Source organism: Mus caroli, chromosome 1 (assembly GCF_900094665.2).
Source record: "Mus caroli chromosome 1, CAROLI_EIJ_v1.1, whole genome shotgun sequence".
Taxonomy (NCBI): domain Eukaryota; kingdom Metazoa; phylum Chordata; class Mammalia; order Rodentia; family Muridae; genus Mus; species Mus caroli.
The window spans coordinates 119,741,436-119,760,509 of NC_034570.1; the positions used below are offsets into that span (position 1 = coordinate 119,741,436).

At 41.0% G+C, this 19,074-nt stretch overlaps 1 protein-coding gene across 2 annotated transcripts in view; it reads right to left on the minus strand.

Annotated features, from left to right (window-relative positions):
* The window catches only part of Zranb3 (zinc finger RANBP2-type containing 3), a 151,669-nt gene that overhangs the window by 99,171 nt on the left and 33,424 nt on the right, over positions 1 to 19,074 (minus strand). For both annotated transcript variants that reach the window (XM_021160555.1, XM_021160564.1), the window contains exon 3: positions 4,356 to 4,374. In XM_021160555.1, coding sequence (XP_021016214.1) covers positions 4,356 to 4,374 — 19 coding nt within the window. The remainder of the gene's footprint in view (positions 1 to 4,355; positions 4,375 to 19,074) is intronic.

Here is a 19,074-nt window from a genome sequence, read left to right on the forward strand (position 1 = left end):
TCCTTTCTCTGTGATAACTCCAGCTGTGTCAAGTTGACATAAAACCAGCCAGTACCCCCTGTACTGAAAAACATAAAAAAGAACAGATAGATAGGCTGATATTTACCTAGGTTTGCACTCACCATCAAGCTTCAGCCCGAGCCCTCTGACCCCCGTCTCAGATTGTACACTTATCCTGTTACGGCTACAGACACTGATCTCAGAGTTCTAGCCTCTAGAATAGTGACATAATGTGTTTTAAACCTACCCATTCTGCAGTACTCTACTATAGCAGCAACAGGAAACTGGTGGGGCTATAACGCAAAATAGTAATTAAAAGTGCTACCTTAACAAGAAAGAAAAAAATATTCTGATCCCAGGGTTCTTGTAAGGTGGCTCACAACAGTGATCACTAGCCCCAGGGAATCTAACATTCTCTGACCTCTACAGGCACTGGCACTCGTGTGCACACACCCACATAGACACATATACAATATAATACACATAATTTTTTAATTTAAAATTTTAAACATCCAAAAAGATACTATTATGAATTCATGATAGAAAATTTAGTCAAGAGAAGGCAGAATCCTTGTGTTCTAGTTTCCTTTCTGTTGCTGTGACAAACACCATGATCAAAGCACTGAGAGGAGGAAAGAGTTTATAACACCTTATATTTCAGGTCACCATGCATCAGTGAGAAAGTCAAGGCAGGAACTCAAAGCACTAATCCGAAGGCAGGCATGGCTCCTCTTCCACACAGGCTAACTCTGACCCAGGAACTTACTCATAGCCAAGGAAGTGCTGCCGAAACCATGGGAAGCCTGCCTGCCAGCGTGCTCTTCACTCATGTTTGGCTAGCTATCTTACACAAGCGAAGCTACCTGCCCAGGGAATGGTGCCACTCATAGTGGGCTGGGCCTTCCTACATCAACTAATAAGTAAGACAATCGAACACAGGCTAATCTATCAGGTCTGGGCAATTACTCATTGAGATTCCAGTCTCAAGTGACTTTAGGCTGTTTCAAGTTTGACAATTAAAGCTAATTAGGCCAATCTATTAACATATTTTTCCCTTCTGACACAATATTAGGCTAGTCATATAAATCCAGACTATGCATTCTGCCTTCTTAAACAAACGTAGTATAAAAATTCTCTAAGTAATAACTTTCTAGAATGAACAATACCTTTAAATACTTGAAAATAAAGTAGAACAAACATTGATTTAATATTTTTCCTATGTACCACCAATTAAATTACATGCTTTGTGTTGATACAAAACATTTTAATGTTTAAAACATAATTTTGTGAACAAAATTGTTTAACAATTAAACAAAACTCAAATAATGAGGGATAATTTTCAAACAATGTTTCAAAAATAATTACAAACAATATAAATACTACATTATGTCAAGTACCAATTGAGGTTCAAAGGTCATCATTTATGTAATAGAAGTTTGTATCTGTTGATATGTTCTGGTGGAGGGTGGGACCCAGGGGAAGTTGGATGGAGAAGATAAATATATTGTGTACATGTTTGAAATTTTAAAATAAAAAGAAAATTGTCACATTAAAAAGTGTCTAAGCCTTTCTTTATATTAAATGTACAGTCTATGAACCAACACTCTATTACACTGACTCAAGAGATGGGGAAGAAGAAACAATTTAATCTGAGTTTATAGCTATCTTATGAAATATTGCAGCTTTGTTGCTTATTGAAACTATAGTTCTAAGATGTAACTGAAACACACAATGACTGTATAACTAAGCTGGACTTAAACGAAACTCCAGTCATCCTTTTAACTTGTAGTCAATGGCAGTCACACATAGTAGCTGGATTAGACAGGATCACAAAGACTCAAGTGCTAGAATAAGATAACAGGAGAGCGTAAAACTGTGGAGTGATGCTGGTTATAGCCCTCTGCTGCTAGAGAAGCAAGATCACACAGACAGCTAAGTCCACAACATCCCAAGAATCTTCTAGATGGTTTGGCCACACAGACCTAAAACTGCCCTAAGGCTTGCAGGTTCTTATTACCAAGAGACTCTTTACCCATCAAAAAGCAACTGTACTTTCCTCTTTAACTTCTTTATTATTATTATTATTATTATTATTTTTGGTTTTTGGTGTTTTTGGTTTTTTGAGACAGGGTTTCTCTCTATAGCCCTGGCTGTCCTGGAACTCACTCTGTTCAAGGCTGGCCTTGAACTCAGAAATCCGCTTGCCTCTGCCTCCCGAGTGCTGGGATTAAAGGCGTGCGCCACCACACCCAGTCCTTCTATGTCACCTTGAGTATGAGCAGAAACAGGGTACAGATTGAAGGTTAAACCAGAGCTCATATAATCAACATGAGTGCAACTCTGGGTGTCCTGGAACTTGTAGACCAGGCTGGCCTCAAACCTGGAGATCTACCTGCCTCTGCCCCACAAGTGTTAGGATTAAAGGTGCACTACCACTACCAGGCTTACTTCAGAACTTTTAATTATATTAATATTATATTTAAAAAGTAGCACTTCTACTCACCATTACAGAGAGTATTAGTGACTCAAAGGTATAGTTTTAGATATATATTTCTATAAGCTTTGATTTTAAAAAACCCTATGTGTAAAGGTGAGGGTTTTTTACCTTACTTAGTATTATTAGTTAGGATTTAATATCACAAATCCTATAAAACCAAATGGATTGAAAAGAATTGCTCTTCAAGAAGATGAGATGTCTCAGAGGCTAAAGTGCTTGTAGTACAAGCATAAGAGTCTGAGTTCAGCTCTACAAAAACCATAAACAATCTGGACCGACCCTGGGCAGCCGTGCCTGGAATCTCAGCATTCTGGGGCAAATTAGGAATTCCCAGGGCAAGTGGGAAAGCTGGTGTAGCTGAATCTATGAGCTCTAGGCTTAGAAAGGGACCCTGTATCTGTAAATAAAGCTGACAGCAATCTAGGTATATACTTGATTTCAACCTCTGCCTACATGGGAATGAGGGGACATATATGTATGTACACGTGCACCAAACACATGTGACCGTGCCTATGTACATTCCTGGATATCACACTTGTACAAACAACGCAAAGATTCATTTTCAAAAAGCTACAAAAAAGGAAGGAGCCAATTATGATGGATTAAAAGGTGTTTGTTTTTTAAAAAGTTGTGGAATTGTTAAATGGCTTCTTTAAATTCATTATTCCAGAGCCGGAGATGTTGGTGAGTGGCAGAGCATATAGAAAGTGCTATGAAATTATAAATAAGAACAAAACAACTCACATTAGGAAAAGACTGACAGGTTAAAAGTTCATAATAAATTTTGAAAACTGGCTAAGATTCACTGAAAACATCAGAGATTGTAAAAGTTAATTGGTAGTTAAGCAAGTGCCCAAATGAGACATTTGATATATGTTTGTTTTACTTAGGGCTTTACTGCTGTGAACAGACACCATGACCAAGACAGCTCTTATAAGGACAACATCTAATTGGGGTTGGCTTACAGGTTCAGAGATTCAGTCCATTATCATCATGGCAGGCGCGTGGCAGCATCTAGGCAGGCATGGCACAGGAGGAGCTGAGAGCTCTACATCTTCATCTGAAGGCTGCTAGCAGAAGACTGGTTTCCAGAAAGCTAGAATGAGGGTCTTAAAGCCGACACCCACAGTGACATACCTACTCCAACAAGGCCACACCTCCTAACAGTGTCACTCCCTGGGCCAGCAATATACAAACCAACACAACGTTTAAATCTATGCTCATCAAAGAGAAGGCATAGATTTAAACATTGTGGTGGCTTGGGTGAGAAAGTGTCCCGAAGGCTCATACTTTTGAACAAGTAATTGTTGGAAAGGAGCGTTGCTAGTACCAGCTCTGAGGTTTTTATAGCCTGGCTTCACTTCCTGTTATCTGTTTCCTGTGTGCAGGTGAAATGTACTCAAGCAACCAGCTTTATGCTTACTACCTGTTACTATGTCTTGCTGGGCATGATGGACTCCACCCCTTTGAGACTGTAAGTCCAAATAACCCTTATCTCCATTAAGCTGCCTTTGGTCATAACACTTTATCACAGTAATGCAAAGTTATTAATATAGCCCACAGTTCAAAAGTATACTATGGGTTTCCTTGTGAAGACCAAAGATAATGTTAATTTTTGTAATTTATGTGAACAAAACTGGTTTATTTGGGTATTCTGAAAGTTTTAGACACACACACACACATTTATATGTTCTATATACAAAAGTATTTAAGAGGAAATGGATATTACACAGTAAATTTGTTTGTTTTCCTCCACTAAATATGGTCACATGAAAAAGCAGAGGCAGACAGTCAATGTAGGAGATAGAAGACAGTAAACGCTGATGTGTATTTTTAGAAAAGGCTCTAAGGTACTTACTTCATCAGCCACCATACACCTGGAAAAAATAAAACAAAAGCAAATTAATTTTATAATCATCAAAGCAAAGCATATTCAGAGTTCTGATTAAGTAACTCAGCACCAACACTTCACAAACGTTAAAGGATTAAGCCAGAGAGGCTGCTGTAAGTGAATGAAAACACTGGATGACTGTGATGACTGCATGACCTCTACAGCTGCCAACGTCTATGTGGGAGTGAAGGTGCTTCAGACAAGCTCTTGCTCACCATGGAGGGAGCTGCAAAGACCCTTGAGGGCCAAGCAGGAAGGCATGAGACTGTGAGGAATGGCTTACACCTCTGTCCTTAACTGTAAGCCTGGCTGTTCCTACAGATGAGAAGAACGCTGGATTAAAGAACACATGCCTTCAATTCTAAGACTAGGGAGGCAGAGGCAAGTGGACCTCTAAGTTCAAGCCAGCCTCGTCTACACAGTGAGCTGCAGGCCAGCCTGAGCTACAATAGTGAGACCCTGCCTCAACAGACAGGTCTGCATTTTTTTTTTCTTTCTGTTTCTGTGATAATGATAAAGTATCCTGGCAAAAGTAACTTCGGGGTGAAAGATTTAACTCGGCCTTTAGTTCCAGTACAGCCCATCATATCACAGAAGTCAAGATGAAGAGAACGCAAACAGCCACATCTCCAAGTCGAGAGCAGAAAGCAATGAAGCCATGTGTGCTTCTCACTCAGTTTCCTCTACCTCTGTGCAGCCCAGGGCCACAAACCGGAAACAGTGCTGCCCACATTCAGGTTGGGTCGCCTCATATCAATGAAGGCGAATCAACAAACGCCCACACAGTCAGGTCCACAAAGCAATCGGATCTCTGACTCATTGAGACTTTTAACAGGAGATTCTAAGTGTGGTTAGTTGACAAAATTTTCCATTATACTGACTAGCAAACACATTCTGGCATAAATCTGTTATCTAGTTTTCTGTGCTGCATCTATATGCTATACTTCATGGTTGATTTCTATTATTTTGCTAAATCTTTTCTACTTTTTCTTTTTTGAGACAGAGTTTCTCTATGTAGCCCTGGTTGTCCTTGAACTTGCTCTGTTGACCAGGCTGGCCTCAAACTCACAGAGATCTGCCTGCTTCTGCCTCCCAAGTGTTGGGAGTAAAGTTGTGTGCCACCACACTCAGGTCTACTTTATTCATTTTTAAAAGCTTGTGTTGGGGATTGAGGGTGCATGTGTGTATGTGCTGTGTGTTCCCAAGCATATGGAAGCCAGAATAAAAGGTCTCTCTAAGCTCATATTTTGAGATAGGACTACTAGCTGGTTACTGAGCTCCAATGGAGTCAGCACATTTCAAGGGGTAGGATTACAGACATACAACACCTCATCTGGATTTTCACATGCATGCTGGGTGTCCGAATTCAGGTCCTCATACTTGTGCTGTAAGCACTCTACCAACTGCGCACTCTCCCAGCCCCAGTCTGCTACATTCTTTTCTTAAACTTTATAGAGGTAAGTGTGATCCAGGGAGCAGTGAGGACTGGGTTCATACATGGAGAGTCTAAGCAGAAGAGAATAACAAGCAGGGTGTGGATGGTCAGTGGTTGATGTGAGACAGCAGGCACATCAGGACAACAAAGAATAAGCTCAACTAAGGAAAAATTAAAATCCAATCATTTTAGTAGAAATTGGTTTATTACACTCTTTACAGAAAATAGAAAAGTGAGAAGCGACATGGCATTTTACAGACAGATTCACATGAATATTAATCGATTTTTTTCACTTTAAAATCCGAGTCAAGAGCTGTGGAGATGCTTGCCATGCAAGTATTAAGGATCAAGGTCTAATCTCAAATGCACATAAAACTTCTGTCTGTAACTGTAAGCCTGGCTGTTCCTACAGATGAGAAGAATGCTGGATTAAAGAACAGTGTGTGAGCATAGAAAACATAAAGACAGGTAGACTTTTGGGGCTAGCCTGGATAACTAAAATGGTGAGCTCTGGGTTCAGTGAGAGACCATGTCTCAAAAAATAAGGTAGGGCACCATACAGGAAGATCAATGCCAATCAGTCTACCACGTACACACACAGGTAAGTGCACTTGTCCTAAATGAGAAAATAAAATCTGGCTGGAGAGATGGCTCAGCAGTTAATAGCACTGTCTGCTCTTCCAGAGGCCCTGAGTTCAATTCCCAGCAACCACATGGTGGCTCACAACCATCTGTAACAGGATCTGATGCCCTCTCTTGGTGTGTCTGAAGAGTGTACTCATTATATATAAATAAAATAAGTAGCCGGGCGTGGTGGTGCACGCCTTTAATCCCAGCACTCTGGGAGGCAGAGGCAGGCTGATTTCTGAGTTCGAGGCCAGCCTGGTCTACAGAGTGAGTTCCAGGACAGCCACGACTACACAGAGAAACCCTGTCTCGAAAAACAAAAAACAAAACAAAACAAAAAACAAAACAATAAATAAAATAAGTAAATAAAATCTTAAAAAAAAAAAAGGAAGAAAAGAAAGTCCCCCTGGAGTTAATTAAAGATGTCACTTGAGGTGATCATTGTCTAACCATCAGTGCTCTAGGAAGATAGTGAAATGAGTCTTTTCCTTGTGTACAGTGACCAGAAGAAAAAAAAATACATGCCTTATATTATTATTTTTAAAATCCTATTTAAAACAGGGTAAGGAATAATAGTGAATAGATAATGTTTGGCGGGGCCTGGCCACTTGAGGGCCTTGGGGGGCTGGGAAAGGTCTTTATAGCCATTAAAGAAATACAGGGGGTGGGGCCTAGCCAACTGCAGAAACCTGGAGGGCCTTACAACTAGAAGAAACGTGAAGGAAGGAGGCACATGCATGAGGTAAATAAAGTACAGTGTGTTTACACGCACCTCTAAAAACTTGAAAGCATGATTTTCAAACTACAAGAGATCAACTATTTTTCAAGAAAATCCTTTATTCTTACCCATTACTAGAGTGGCAAAGCTGGTGTGTGTGTGTGGCCCTCCAGGCCTGTGTCTGCAAGTTGGCAAATGAGGCCGTACTCATCAGCTTGCTGCACTGCTTCTTTTTCAGAAACAGAGATAACATCCAACAGTTTTCTGACATCCTTGTGTTTTAGCTGCTGTGGCTTGCCGAGTAAAAGCAGCTGAACTCAAAACAAGTTCAATATCACTTCCTCTAAGGATTAACATAGTTCTGGGCTGAAGTATGGAACAAGCAATATCTGCTGTCATCCAAACCCTGTGGATGTTTTTACCCAAGACATTTCAGCTATCATTTAAACGGCTCCTGAATAACAATGCCTGCTGGGGCTGGGTGAGAGGAACAGCAGCCCGCTTTAGAACTCTTGATTTTAGGCCCACTGGTCAGCACAGTCATGATGGGTGTGCCTTGGAGGGATGGAGCCTCAAGGACTTCATGTCCTGAGGACCTCATGCTGTTATGGAGCTGTTCTCCTTGTTGTCCTTGTGGCCTTCATATCCATCCTCCTCTATGAGTTGTAAGAAACTCTAAGGGGTTCCCAGCCCCTCAATAGGCAGTATCACTGGCCCTCACAACAATATCGCTTCATCTTTTTCAAGCATTGCTGCTGGGGCAGATTAATGATTCTGTCACTAACCTTGGAAAAGAATTTAAGAAATGTAGATTTTTGGCAATGCACCACCATCTTTAGAAAGAATTTGGAGATGTAGATTGTTAGTAAAGTTAGGTTAAGATGTATTTAGTGGCTCTGATGTAGAAAATCTCAGGGATGTAATTTAGAAATGCACACTTGAATACTGAGCAAAGGATGTTTTTAAGGTCAGGGAACAAGAACAATGGCAGCCCAATTAGCACTGGCTGATGTGACTCTCTCGCTAAAGCTAGGCTGATGAGCAAAGTGATGATTAATTTCTTGTACCCATTTTTGCCCTCGGCTTCCTGATATGATTTAATAAAAATTGTAAGTAGATGTGCACCCTGAGAATTTAGAGTAGAAACGACTGTTTTTTTATATAAACATTTATACAACAAGTTGCTTAGTTACGAATTTATGGGCTCTTGGGAATAATTTGTTGTTTTTTAATCCACAATAGATAAAACATTTGATCATGTGAGGAATCGAGGAACATGTTTTTCTATGTATACTCACTGTAATCATTCACTTAGAGAAAAACAGAATGTAACCAATTTGTGCTTTTTGTACTGCTTGTAAAATTTTGCTAAGATATACAAGCCGTAGGTGAAAAGATAAAATTGTTGGGAGCTTGCTTTCTCGAGCATTGCTTGATCCATCAAACATGTATGTAAAATTGGTTGGAGCTTTGCTCCATCTATCAAGTGTGGGTATCTGTATAGATGTATATATATATATATATATATATATATATATATATATATATATATGTAATGTGAATATGTATGGGCATATGTGAAGTTGCTAGAGCTTGTTGAAGCTTGCTTCATCCACCAAATATGTGTGTGTGTGTGTGTATGTGTTCCCTTACCCTTTTTACCAGATAAGTGACTAACCGACTCTACTCCCCTCCTCAGTGTACCTATGATAACAAAGCTGGTCTTCCACAACTGCTGATGGGAAAGTGCATAGACACAGACCCACCTTGTAACACCACACTGCAGCACCCTGATTGTGGGAAGCCACATACACCATTACAAGGTGGCGCTGGCCACCACCCATAAGTTTGGGTAAACAACCAGTGTGTGCATGTGCAGTAGAGTTTTTTGCCGAGTACTGCCTCGCCCAAGGCATGCAAATGAGGTACTGAAAGCATAACCATTCGGGTGTAGACACACCTCTCCTAGGCCTATATAAGCAGCGCCAGTTCTGGGGCTGGGGGTCTTTTCGCCTCTGCAATCAAGTTCTCCCAATAAACATGTGCAGAAGGATCCTGTTGTGGCGTCTTTCTTGCTAGCGAGTCGGGCGCTCACACCTGATCATGTTCTATTCATGGCTGTAGGTAGTACAAAGAGCGGTGAATTCCTTTCTATTTGTCAGCCCAGAGACTGACATTTTTCTTTCTAAGAAGACTGAGTTCTTTCTCCAGTGATGTTTTTCAAGTCCATCAGTGGGGCAGAAGAGTAGAGACTGACGAGAGCAGCTTCAAGATTAATGTAAGAGCACCGGCTGCTCTAGCATGAGGATCTAAGATGGATCACAGCACCCACATCAGGCACCTCACAAATACCTATAACTCCCACTCTAAGGGACCCCACGCCTCCTTCCCCCCTCCATAGGCGCGAACACTTCACACATGGTTTTTGTTTTAGAAGATTAACATATGAAAGAAACCAGCAGAAATAATGACTGGAAACCCTTCCCCACCTGGACCACGAGTAACAGAGAATGCACTAGAAGAGATAGACCTATACAAACAGAGAAGAAGGCAGGTGTTATTTAAATAACTTGTAAAGTTCATCCACACTACAGCACAGTACTTTTGAGCATGCGCCTTTTCCTGACTCTACAGTCCACTCTATTCTCATGAACATCTGTGATACCGACCTTACCATGTGTCCCTGGTGTGATTCTTTGTCCTAAGAAATAAGAACCTGGAGATCTAGTATTTGCCCTCCAAACTCTACCACAAGTGATTAGCTTTCAGCAAGAAAGCTGCATGTGGTAATTTCCTGTATTGGGAACATTTGTGCTGGCTAAGGGTCTTCCTCTTGTCCAATCTTGTGGGAAGGAGCACCGTGAATCCTCTAAGTATCTTCTGGGTTTTATTTACTTCCTAGGCCTTGTAAGTTTCTTTTACTTCTTACTAACTTTATGAATGTGACACCTGACAGGCAGATATAAATGTGAACTGGAACAGAAGAACCAGTTCAAGACAATGAAATGAGTACGTCACAGCATGTGAAGGTAACGGGGAGGCGGAAATTGATAGGATTCTCAAGTGGAGTTAAAACCAGGAGAAGAGAAGGAGCCTAGTTCTTAGTCAGAACCTTAAGAAACACACTCATTCGAAACTCAGAACAAAAAGAAACATTAAAGAAAGAGAACAGGGCTGGTGAGATGGCTCAGCAGGTAAGAGCACTGACTGCTCTTCCGAAGGTCCGGAGTTCAAATCCCAGCAACAACATGGTGGCTCAGAACTACTCATAATGAGATCTGATGCCCTCTTTCTGGTTCGTCTGAAGTCAGCTACAGTGTATTTATGTATAATAATAAATAAATCTTTTTTAAAAAAAAGAGGAGAAAGAAAGAAAGAAAACAAAGATCTTGGTTCAAAGTCATTTACCATAGACTAAATGTGTTTGCAAGGTCAAATACTTCAAGGATGCTGCACAGAAGGAGAGAGAAAAAGGCTCTCATACTCACTAACAGAACCTTGTATGAATCATTCAGAGGTGGCTAAGGGGACAGCAGACAGTGGAAAAGGAACCAAAAGCTGTAGTTGGAAAGCTGTAGTCAGGAAGAAATTTAGACTCAGAGAAAAGATTTAAAACAGGGTAGAAGATACTTAACCAGGAGGTCACTTGAGCCCAGGGGCTTAGGATGCAAGAGGCAATAAAGACAATTTTTTAAAAACTAAAAAGCAGTACAAACAGAACATTAGAAATCCTGAATAATGAAAAGGAGTCAACATTGGGGAAGATGACTGATGAAAATTGAAATGCTATTGACAAGGGTAAGAGTCCCCCAGCCACCCCACCCCAACAGTGACCAAAGCCCGCAGCAGCAGCAGCAGCAGCAGCAGCAGCAGCAGCAGCAGCAGCAGCAGCAAAAATATCGCAGCAGTGATTTTAATGGCAGCAGCAGGAACAAAATGAAAAGCCCCTCATAAAATTTACCTGTAAATCCCAGTACCCAGGACGCAGAGACTGAGAGCTGCAGGCTAAACCGAGCTACACAGTGAGACGTGGTTTCAAACAAGACAAAACAATAACAAAACAAGCACAAGAGTGCACACTTCTCCTGCAGAGGACGGGCTTGCCTTCCAGCACTCACCCAGGCCCTTCCACAACCACTTGCAATCCTAGCTCCAGTGGATCTGACACCCTCTTTGGCTTCTGTAACAACTGTGCCCAGTGCGCACACAAGTAACATAATCAAAAGGGAAAGACACAGATGGCTGAGAATGACCACGATTGTTCCTTCCACTCACTTGTTTGGCTGCAAAATCAACTGGAAGAGATAAGGAGATAAAGGAGCCCTAACCTGAGAACCTTTCTCAGTTTTGACAGTGTCTCCCCTGATTGGTCTTTATTCCTTCCACAAGACTCACCTGAGTCTGTATGAAAACACACCTCCCCCTCTAAGCCTCTCCATCCTCAGACTGACCAGTCTGCCTGAACAGATTGCCTGACATGGCTCAGATACCACCCTGCCTCCTTCAGGGAAGTAGCTCATGCTCAGACATGACTAACGTGTCTGAGACGGAACTCATCCTGGCCTTGGGGTACTCACAGTTCCTGCCACCCAGACCCATCACTTCTGCAATTACTTTCACTGGCAACCTGCTCTGTAGCTCCCTCTTCAGAGTCCTGTTCTTGGGCCTGAGAACCACTGAGTGCTAAGTGCTGTACCTCCTCCTACAATGGCTCAACTGACAGTGTTCTATTGCTGTGAAGAGACACCAAGACTATGGCCATTCTTAGAAAATAAAGCATAATTGAAGCTTGCTTACAGTTTCAGAGATTTAGTCCATGATCATGGCAGCAGGCAGTGGAGTGCTAAAAAGGTAGCTCACAATTCTATATCAGGATCCACAGGCAGCAGGAAGAGGTACTGGGCCTTTTGAAACCTCAATGCCTGCCCCCAATGACACATTTTCTCCTACAAGGCCACACCTATTTTTTTCTCAAGTAGTGCCATTCTTTGATAACTAAACATTCAAAAATATTCCCCAAATGTTGGCCAGTAACTCGGAATTGTATCAAAAAGGAAACAAACAAATCCTCTCTTCACTAAGTTGTTTTGGTCAGTGTATGTTATCACAACAGAAATAAAACTAGAACACAAGGCTTATCATCTCATCCTCCTAATCCACTTGTCCTGACACGTCCTCATCCATCACCCTCAGAAGCACGTGGAAGGCACCAAGAAAAAAATCCTAAAGAAGGGGAAGAGCTGAAACAACAGCAGTGGCTCCCAGTTAAGACCTTGATAAACAAGTCAAGTAGACGTTAGCGGTTTTGTTCATTTAGAGCTTTTTTGCCATTAATATCAGTCATGTACAGGAAAGATAAAAAGTTTCTGACATTTCTAAGTAAATGATGAAGATACAAGATATGGAAATAAATCTCTGTGTTCTGAAAACCTAATGAATTTTTTAAAAGAATTGCCTTCCCAATGTATTAGCTTAAGAAATATTAAACTAGACTCTAATGCTCGGTAATACCATGAATATTATGCTGCATTAGTCTGACTCCATTAGCACAAAGCTGCCATGTAGCTTTTACCAATAAACAACAAAACAGGAACTAGCCTTGTATCCACTAGACAGCTGGGGGAAAACAGTGTACCTTTCCTGTTTAGAGAATATACATAAAAACCCACCTGAGGGACTGGAGAGGTGGCTCAGTAGGTCCTCTGCAAGAGGTTCAGTTCTCAGAACCCATATATTGGCCAAAATCACCTATAATCCAGTTTTAGGGGATCGCAACCCTCTTCTGACCTCTGCAGTCACCAGATAAACATGAGGCATTCATATGCATATGCTAGCAAAGCACTCATACACATAAAATAGATACATCTTTTAGAAAAAGAAATTTCTCCAAGGCAAGTTTATGTCAGCTTTTACATAATTACTCTTGTTTATAAAACTTGAAGTAAAAAAAAGTTTATTATTCCTGTAACAATTCATAGAGAATTTTCATAGCCTAATTAAGCAATAACATTTGTTTCAATATTATGGAATTAAATATATATATTATATATATTTATAGGTCAGTATATATATACACACATATATATATATATATATATATATATATATATATATGTCAGTATATATCTATTAGGTCAGTGAGCTATCTCAGTGGTTAAAGGTACTTGCTACCAAGCCCAACAACCTGAGTTAGAGGTCCAGGGCCCACACGGTGGGAGGAGAGAACCAACTCCATCAAGTTATCCCCTGATGAGCATGACCCTATTTACCCCCAAAATGTAAAAACAATTTGAAATCAAAATGAACTCAGATATGCTTGATCAAGCCTATGCAAATTATAAGTAAATAATAACAACTTAGAGCAATATAATTGCTTCATTAATACAGACAGAAACTTTCATGGACTACAGTAAGAATGAGGTAGGCAGTGTTACTAGAATCAAGAGCCCCTCAGAGCATAACAGGGTCACTAAGCTTTCTGACTTTAGATACAATGTGACCAGCCTCATGGTCCTGTCACCATGTCTTCCCTTCCCTGACACTGTCTTCAAACTGTGCACCAAAACAATCCCTGCCATCCTTAAGTACTTCTGTCGGGTATTTTATCACAGTAATGAGAAATGTAACTAACACAAAGAGAATTGATTTTATATTATCTATATTGTAACAGCAAAAATTATTTTTAAAAATAACAAGAACATATTAAAATGCTAAAATACGAGGCTTTCAGAAAGTCAAAGACACATAGATAGGATATCCTGAAAGTCACACTGTTTAAAGGTCCAAGAGTTGCTGAAGGAAGACCACAGAATCAGACAATATGCAAAAGCGAAGAGTGTTTATTCTGCAGAAACAACCAGGAGACAGGAGTCAGCCATTCATACAAAATGGCAATCCCCAGCTGGGCTTGCAGGCTCCCTTTAGGCACACAGCAAGGGGAATTAGAGGAATGGTTAGGTCATTTTTAATGACTGGCTAGGTAAGCAGCAGTTATAGTAGTACATTTTTAATTGGATGCTATATTAGTTTTACCATTTTTGGTCAAGCCTTAGAGAAATTCCAGGAACTGTTTCAGTCCTTGAGCTGGCTATCTCTCAGCAGGAAGACAGGGCTTTTGCTGATTAATGGTCCATTGTGGTTTTTTCCAAGACTTGGCTGCTTCTATGGGAAACTGGATCTTAAAGCCTCAATTTCAAGATATGGCTGCCTGTTCTAAAATGGAGTGAATTAGGTCCTCTCAACACAAGGAATGCTTACAGATAGAGTGGTTGGTTCTTATTTCCTTCATTAGTTACTTACTTTAAGATGGATTAAAGGAGTGCACCACCACACCCCGCTTATTTAAGATTTTTCAATAGTACATATTAGTATGTGACTGAGAGTGGGTGGGTTCATACGCAGCTCAACAATCTCACTGGCCCTGTCATTTAGTTGGTACAGATGTATAACATCTCAACGCATTAATAACTGTGGTGGTTTGAATATGCTTGGCTCGGGGAGTGGCACTATTAGGAGATGTGGTCTTGTTGGAGTAGGTGTGGCCTCACTGGAGGAAGGACATCACTGTGGGTGTGGGAGTTGAGACCCTCTTCCTACCTGCCTGTCTTCTCCTATTTGCCTTTGGAACAAGATGCAGAACTCTCAGCATCTACATGGCCATACCTGCCTGGATGCTGCCACTCTTCCCACAATGATGATAATGGACTGAACCTCAAAACCTGTAAGCCAGCCCCGATTAAATGTTGTGCTGTATAAGAGTTTCCTTGGTCATGGTGTCTCTTCTCAACAATGGAAACCCTAACACAATAATTGTATCCTTTTATTTTCAAAAAAAGTATTGTAGAGTTGAAGTGAAGGCTCAGTGGGTAAGAGTTATTCCTGCTCTGTGTACAAGGCCCTCCCATATCAGCTCACAACGATTTGTAACTCTGGTTCTAAGGGATCCAGTGCCCTTTTCTGGCCTTAAGAGGTGCTGCACATATACAGCACACATACATACATACAGGCAACATACATACACACATAAAACATTTCTTTTAATGGAGGGATTGGAGACAGATATCAAACCCTCACTGAAATATCCAACAACTCCTCTCTATCCCATAAAAAGATACCATAGAGACTATACCCATCTGCCATCCTCACCATACTCACCGCCATACCCACTCCCACTACTGAGTCAACAGTGATAACCCTCAAAAACATGGGCATCATAGCTACAGGTGTTATCTACTGACTCCTGAAGATATGGAAAATCAAACTTATATCCTTTTTTACATTCTAACTAGAAAATATTTAGACTGAGGCCAGTTTTAAGCAGTTGTTAATGAAGAACTTTTCAAAATAGGAAATGGGTTTGTGAAAGTTACCCTGCGGGGCTGGAGAGGTGGCTCTGTGGTTAAGAGCACTGACTTCTTCGATAGGTCCTGAGTTCAATTCTCAGCAACCACATGGTGGCTCACAACCATCTGTAATAGGATCTGATGGTGTTCCTGAAGACAGCTATAGTGTACTCACATACAAAAAATAAATTAAAAGATCTGAAAGAGAGAGAGAGAGAGAGAGAAAGTTACCCTGCTGCTTCAAATGTGCAGCCAAGGTTGACTGAGGCTGAGTCAGAGAAGAATGTGCTGCATTCTATGGACATTTCATTGACAGTCCCATTACTAAAATGAAGACCAAGTTCATAATTATTTTGTACTTTGTATTAAAAATAATTAAGTTCCTGTCTAAGTTGCTTGCTACGAAGACAAATGATATTAGTGAAGAAAAATGCTAAAAGTTTTGTTCTTGTTCTAAGGAGTATTAACATGTAAACATGTCTAAAATGTTCAATAGGAAAAAAAACTATTTCTATCCAGCTAATAAGTATAACCTGTTTGCCACAAAAAAGAGATTTCTAGGGTCTGCAAAATGGATCAGAAGGAAAATGCAGTTGCTGCCAAAGGCACTTGTTGCCAAGCCTAATGTTGTGAGTGTAATCCCCAAGACTCTTGCAAGTTGTTGTCTGACTTCCACATGTATGGTGTGTATGGGTGTGTGTGTGTGTGCATGCGTGTGTGAGTGTGCACCTTCTTCTAGCCTCCCAGGTACATGTGGAATATGCTCATACTCAAACAAATACACATACACAAATAAATGAAGGAATTAATTACATTGAGCTAAGTACTGCGGTGAGTGCCTTTAGTCCTAGTACTCAGGAGGCTGAGCCAAGTTGGATCTCTGTGAGATTGAGGCCAGCCTGGTCTTCATAGAGTTTCAGGTCAGCCAGTTTCAGAAATATATTCAATTTAGTATTATATTTTTGTAAAATTATTTTATGATCTAATAAATGTAACACAAATTATAATCCAATAGAGCTGTTCTACCAAATAGCATCATTCATGACTAATTTAAAGTCCAAATTAATTGAAATGAAAAATTTAGCCCCTTGGTCATACTCTGTAAGCACAGAAGCCATTAGGTGCCACATTAGACACCAGAACAAGTCTGTCACTTGTCATAATTCAGGGGAGGACTAAAAATGCTCATGGAGGCTGATATTCCCATTAAGAGAGAGATTTCTTCATGGTGCTTCATCATTCCTGTATAACTCATACATATGTTACTTATATGTTACATTATATATAAATAACAATGACTGTTAGACAGTAGATCTTTACAGACAAGTAAGTGATAAACAGCATAGCTTACTGCTAAAGGTTTGGCAGTAAGTTCATGAGTCAGTATTGTTATCATGAGTCAGTAGTGGTTTATTATGATGATAATTATTATCATGACAATAAACCATTTAGGAGTAAAAAAAAAAAAATAAGTCTAGGGCTGAAGAGATGGCTCAGCGTTTAAGAGCACTGGATGCTCAAACAGAGGACCTGAATTTATTTCCTAGCACTCATATAGGAGCTCACAACTGACTGTGACTTCAGTTACAGAGGATATGGCACCATCACACATGCAGGCAGAACACCAATGCACCATTTTAAAAAACAGTCTAAAATTCTCTTCCCTTAACTGCTTCATTGCTTTTTGTCTAACCAACACTCAACCAGTCTTAACAAGTCTCTCACCAGAGGAAACTAATTGAAATATTACAAGAATCAGAGCACTCTAGGTTAAACAGAGAGGGAGGGAGGGAGGGAGGGAGGGAGGGAGAGAGAGAGAGAGAGAGAGAGAGAGAGAGAGAGAGAGAGAGAGAGAGAAGAGAAGAGAGGAGAGAAAGGAGAGGGGAGAGGGGAGAGGAGAGAGAGAGAGAGAGAGGGAGAGAGAGAGAGGGAGAGAGAGAGAGAGAGAGAGAGAGAGGAAAGGGAGAGAGAGAGAACAGCATCAGTTGATGGGGGAAAGAACTAGAGGTGGTGGGTGTAATGGGTCTAAGAATGTTCACTATTAGGCCTGGTGATATGGCACATGCCTTTAATATCAGCACTCGGAAGGCAGAGGCAGGAGGATCTCTTTGAGTTCAAGTAAAGCCTACATAGTGAGTTCTGGGAAAGCCTGGGCTGTAAAGAAAGATCTTGTCTCAAAAATAAAAACAAAACAAAACAAAACAAAAATAACTACAAAACAAAAAAACAAAAAGAAATGTTCACTGGGTTGCTTCTACTTGATTACCTGCATGTAAATGATTTTAAAGCAATATCTAAAAACTCCAAAAAGAACAAGCTTTACTTTTTATAGCCAGTTTTTGCTACTGTTCCTCCTAGTTTTCTACAAAATGTATTAGAGAATGAGATTTAACTGGGAGATAATCAAGTATTCGGGTATTTTAGAGGGGAAAGTTTTGGGTTCATTCATCTACAGAATTGGGAACCTCTCTGTTTTAAATGTTGTGTCTGTAGAAGGCACAAGTAGCCGGGCGTGGTGGTGCATTTCCTTAGTGCCAGCACTCGGGAGGGAGGCAGAGGCAGGTGGCTCTCTGAGTTCAAGGCCAGCCTGCTCTATAAAGTGAGTTCCAGGACAACTAGAGCCACACAATGGTAATACACTGCTTCTAGACCTGAAAATTAGGCCTTTAAAAAGGTTTTCATTTAAACATTCTTAGGGGTATCAAGATGGCTGTTCTAGTCTGCTTTTTTTGCTGTGATTAAAAACACCTCTGTCTCCTGCGGGAGATATGTGTCGGCCCGGAGCTCCGTCATTAAACTACCTCATGCTTTTATATCAAGATGGCTATCTGTTCGTGATTCTTGGGTGCACGCCAAAACGGGAATTGAGTGGGGGTTTCCCCACTAGGTTCTTTCATTTGGAGGTCCCACCGATATCTGAGTGACACCCAGGAACCCCGAAAGACCCCTTGGAGGTACGTTTGTTTGTGTGCGTCTTACATGTTGTCTGTTGTCTAAGTGTGGCACCACTAAATTTGTGTCTTGGTTTCTGAATTTGTGTCTTAGATTTTCAGTTCTGAGATTGTGAATTTGTGTCTTGGTTTGTGACCTCTTGCCTTGGTTTTAGGGTTGTGAGATCATGGGTTCGAGTCCCACCTCGTGCCTTGGTTTTACATCTGGCAGAGTGAGGAACGAGTGTGCTTAGGTACTGGTGTCTTTTATTCCCTGCTGCTGTCTTGTTTTTGTGTTGCTGTCTTGATTTTGTTTGTGGTTTTCGTCATGGGACAGACTGTGTGTGTGGTGCCGACTGTGGACTTGGACTGACGTTAGGACAGAATTTGTCAGTAATAGTTAAGAAAGACAACGCAGCGCACGTCTCTGGCTGCACGCAGCTGCAGGACCAGACTGAGAACTTCGGGCTTCAGCAGCAGTTGCATTGGCCGAGGCGTGGCACCACGTGGTAAACTGTGGCTCAGGGGGGAACACCAATGTGGAGGTTTCCCCTGGGATGCCCGCCGCCCCCCCCCCCACGGATTCACAGCCTAGCCTGTGGGATGGACAAGAAAAGAAAGAGGGGTGAGGCCC